Here is a 3,077-nt window from a genome sequence, read left to right as displayed (position 1 = left end):
TAACAATTTGACGATTGAAATGGGTTTGTTATTTCGATTTTGCTTGCCACTCGTATTCCCTCACAACGCAACGAGCAATATTTTTGCCTACAATTCGGCGTTAGCTCACAATGTGATTAGATGCGTATTATGAATTCTAGAGCAACATATCAAAAGGGCCTATCTTCTTTGATCGATTATCTTCATCTACTTCCTCTTTCATCAATAACTCAGCGGTAAAAGCATTTCCTGATGCGTTCGACGGTAAGGAGTGTCAAAGGGAACCTCGTTTATCAAACTACATGCCAAAAACTGGAGCAAAATCTGTCTGAAAGGCCGTAGTTATCGAAAGAGAAAGTCGATCAATGAAGATAGACCCTTTTGACATGTTGCTCTAGAATTATTCTTGATTTGCCGATAAAAGGCATTTATCAGTTGGCAGAATCAATGAAGGTATGATCTAGGAATGACCATGAAGACGATATTGGATGGTTTCACTCTATTCGTCCCACAGATTTGACGAGAGCCTGGCCCAAAAGGTTAAACGTTGATAGAGATTTTATTAGATTGAAGTTCAGGTTGTTGTCCAATCAATTATTGCTCAATTCACGTTTTATCGTGTAAGTCTTGCTACTAACAATTTATGTAATTGTGGTTCAGGATGTCATTATACCGACCATGTTGTTTGGCTATGTACAAAATGCAATGATTCTTGTGAGGCTGTCGCATTTGCTCAGGGTGTTCTTTATATGGGTGACGAAATTCAACTTGCGATCTAAGGTTAAACCTAGATACTTCACGTTATCCGACCATGGGACTTGTTTCACTCATGCGGTGATATGACTTCGAGGTAGGTTTCGTGGACTCCGTTCCCGCGTGAAGAATATTGCTTGAGAATTATTAGCGTTGATTTTGATTTTCCATCGCTTTGGTAGTCTTCAATAGCATTTTGAACCACACTCTCCGCATTGTTACAAAATTGTAAATACAACAAAACGATATTTTTTCATCTTCGATTTGAATTTATTTTTCGATTAATACACAAAACATATGCAAAATCTAAACAAAAAAGAGGTATATCTCAACGCAAACAAGTGCCAAATTGCATTCACCATATTGTCCAGGAAGCTAATCGCAACACGAATAATCAACATTCAAATCAAGCTCATATTTTAATCCACTTCGAGGTATTGCATCGCTTGCAAAGAATAACCATTAGTTAACACTCTCAGCACTATCGAAATTTAACTAAAATGAATCCATCATTTAGCGAAGCGGATCATTTTTCTCCCCCTAACCAATCGTTGCGAGCGAACGGCTGATTCTATTCGGCTGAGTCATGTTGCAAATTTCCGCACTGGAAGATATCAACATTATGAAATTCTTATCAATCCAGGTGCATATTCCAGTGCTTACCTTATCATTCTTGGCAAACAACTAGTATCCAGTCTGTATTTTAACACGCTAAGAATGGCGAGGGTTCGCAACGTTGGATTGAAATCCAGCACATGGGTATCACTGTAGTCGTACGACACAGAATTTTGCGTGTGTGATGGGCTGCAGAATAGGAACGGAAACTGTCAGTGATTTATATGCTATGGAATAAACCAAAAGGATACTACCAAGTTCCCCCGAATAAATACATTCGATGACCAATAACGAGACACGACTGTCGTCGCCGAGCTCTCGGGGGCTGTCCTTTCGGACGCAATCGCTGCCACACGTATCGCTCAGGATCGAAACAGTACAAATCATTGAAGTGCATATCCAGTATACCGTTGTAACCACCGAAAACATAAATTCTGTTGTTGTATACAACTATTAATAGAACAAAGTTAGGTCAAGAGGAGATTCATGCACAGCATCAAGGCAAATTTACATGACGAATGGCTTCTCCTGCCCAACGGCTCTTCTCCTGTCGTTCTCGGCATTACCCAACGATCCGTTCGAAGATCTAGAAATACAATTTTCGAGCAGTAGATCTCCTCATGTGAATGATACGGTCCATATGCGTCTCCTCGACCGCCAAACACAAACATCTTATCGTCAACAATAGATGCCGAATGGAAGTCCCGATATGTCGGTGGTTCGCCCTGCGTGTGAACGTAAGTCCAATGCATAGTGTTTAGGTCAAGATAGTGCACATCACAAGAAAACTTATCCATATCTTCTTCGAAACCTTAAGCAAAATCAATGGTTAAAAACACTATTGGTGTGCGACGTCTTTTTTCGTACTTACCGCCAAAAATGTACATCCGATCACGATACACACACGCGGAGTGACCATCTCTCGCCCCAGGAATTCGACCTGTCACCTTAGGTTTACTCCACCTCATCGTTTTCGTGTCATAACAATACAAAATGTTACAAACGACTTCATCGTTTCTTCCTCCCCAGACGTAAACTTTATTCTTGTGCGCTGCTGCTGTGTGACCGTACCGTTGGAATGGGACATCGGGGAACCTTGATGGAAGCCCATTCTCGTCTCTCATGGCCGGAGTTAATTGCCATCGCAATGTGCTCGTGTTAAGTATGTGTACATCGATAGCACTGGTCGACCGATAATCCTCCCCATTGCAGTAACCACCGAAGGAATAAATGTATTCTCCCACAGCCACGGATGCGTGATTTACTCGTCGTGGGCCACCCTCAAGGTTGACTATCCAGCGCATAGTTACTACAAAAGTTCAATCAACTGCAATACAGTCTCGACAAAATCCTACAACTCACTGATAATATCAATTATTCGATTGTTTTCTGGAACTAACCTGCAACAGAAGGGAAAAAATAATATCGTGTGAAATTACAAGACGTAGATTTTCTGTGTAAACAAATTTTTATCTTCTGGCAGGTATACTCGCAGAAATAACAATCTCAATTACATACCTAACGTAAAGCGTTTTAGAATCTTGAATGAAAACAAATTGAACAAAGTATCACCATTGTATCCATTTTCTTTCCTTTCCTTTACAAAATTGTGTTTTTCGTGAAACTTACAGTCTGAATATTTTGTTTATTTGACGTATACGTAATGGCCTAATATTCATCACAGAGAAAGAAAGACTGCGAACAAAAACATACGGGGTACTGTGAAATGA

General features: G+C 40.2%; 1 protein-coding gene across 5 annotated transcripts; it reads right to left on the bottom strand.

Annotated features, from left to right (window-relative positions):
* Positions 1 to 1,014: 1,014 nt before the first annotated feature.
* On the bottom strand, positions 1,015 to 3,077 carry LOC129777091 (kelch domain-containing protein 3-like). Of its 5 annotated transcripts, XM_055783157.1 has the most exons (7): positions 2,866 to 3,077; positions 2,710 to 2,747; positions 2,219 to 2,656; positions 1,859 to 2,158; positions 1,602 to 1,797; positions 1,396 to 1,536; positions 1,015 to 1,336 (listed from the first exon to the last, which is right to left on the bottom strand). In XM_055783157.1, the coding sequence occupies exons 3-7, from the start codon at positions 2,649 to 2,651 to the stop codon at positions 1,273 to 1,275; spliced, it is 1,134 nt and encodes a 377-aa protein (XP_055639132.1). In that variant the 5' UTR covers positions 2,652 to 2,656; positions 2,710 to 2,747; positions 2,866 to 3,077; the 3' UTR covers positions 1,015 to 1,272. The 5 variants fall into 5 exon arrangements, with proteins under 5 accessions (XP_055639132.1, XP_055639133.1, XP_055639131.1 ...); XM_055783158.1 differs by lacking the exon at positions 2,710 to 2,747 and having other exon boundaries at positions 1,016 to 1,336; positions 2,219 to 2,674; XM_055783156.1 differs by lacking the exon at positions 2,710 to 2,747 and having other exon boundaries at positions 1,016 to 1,336; positions 2,866 to 3,076.

The sequence above is a fragment of the Toxorhynchites rutilus genome, chromosome 3 (assembly GCF_029784135.1).
Source record: "Toxorhynchites rutilus septentrionalis strain SRP chromosome 3, ASM2978413v1, whole genome shotgun sequence".
NCBI classification, from domain to species: domain Eukaryota; kingdom Metazoa; phylum Arthropoda; class Insecta; order Diptera; family Culicidae; genus Toxorhynchites; species Toxorhynchites rutilus.
Note: the sequence above shows the minus strand (reverse complement) of the source record. Positions and strands in the feature narration are given on the sequence as shown.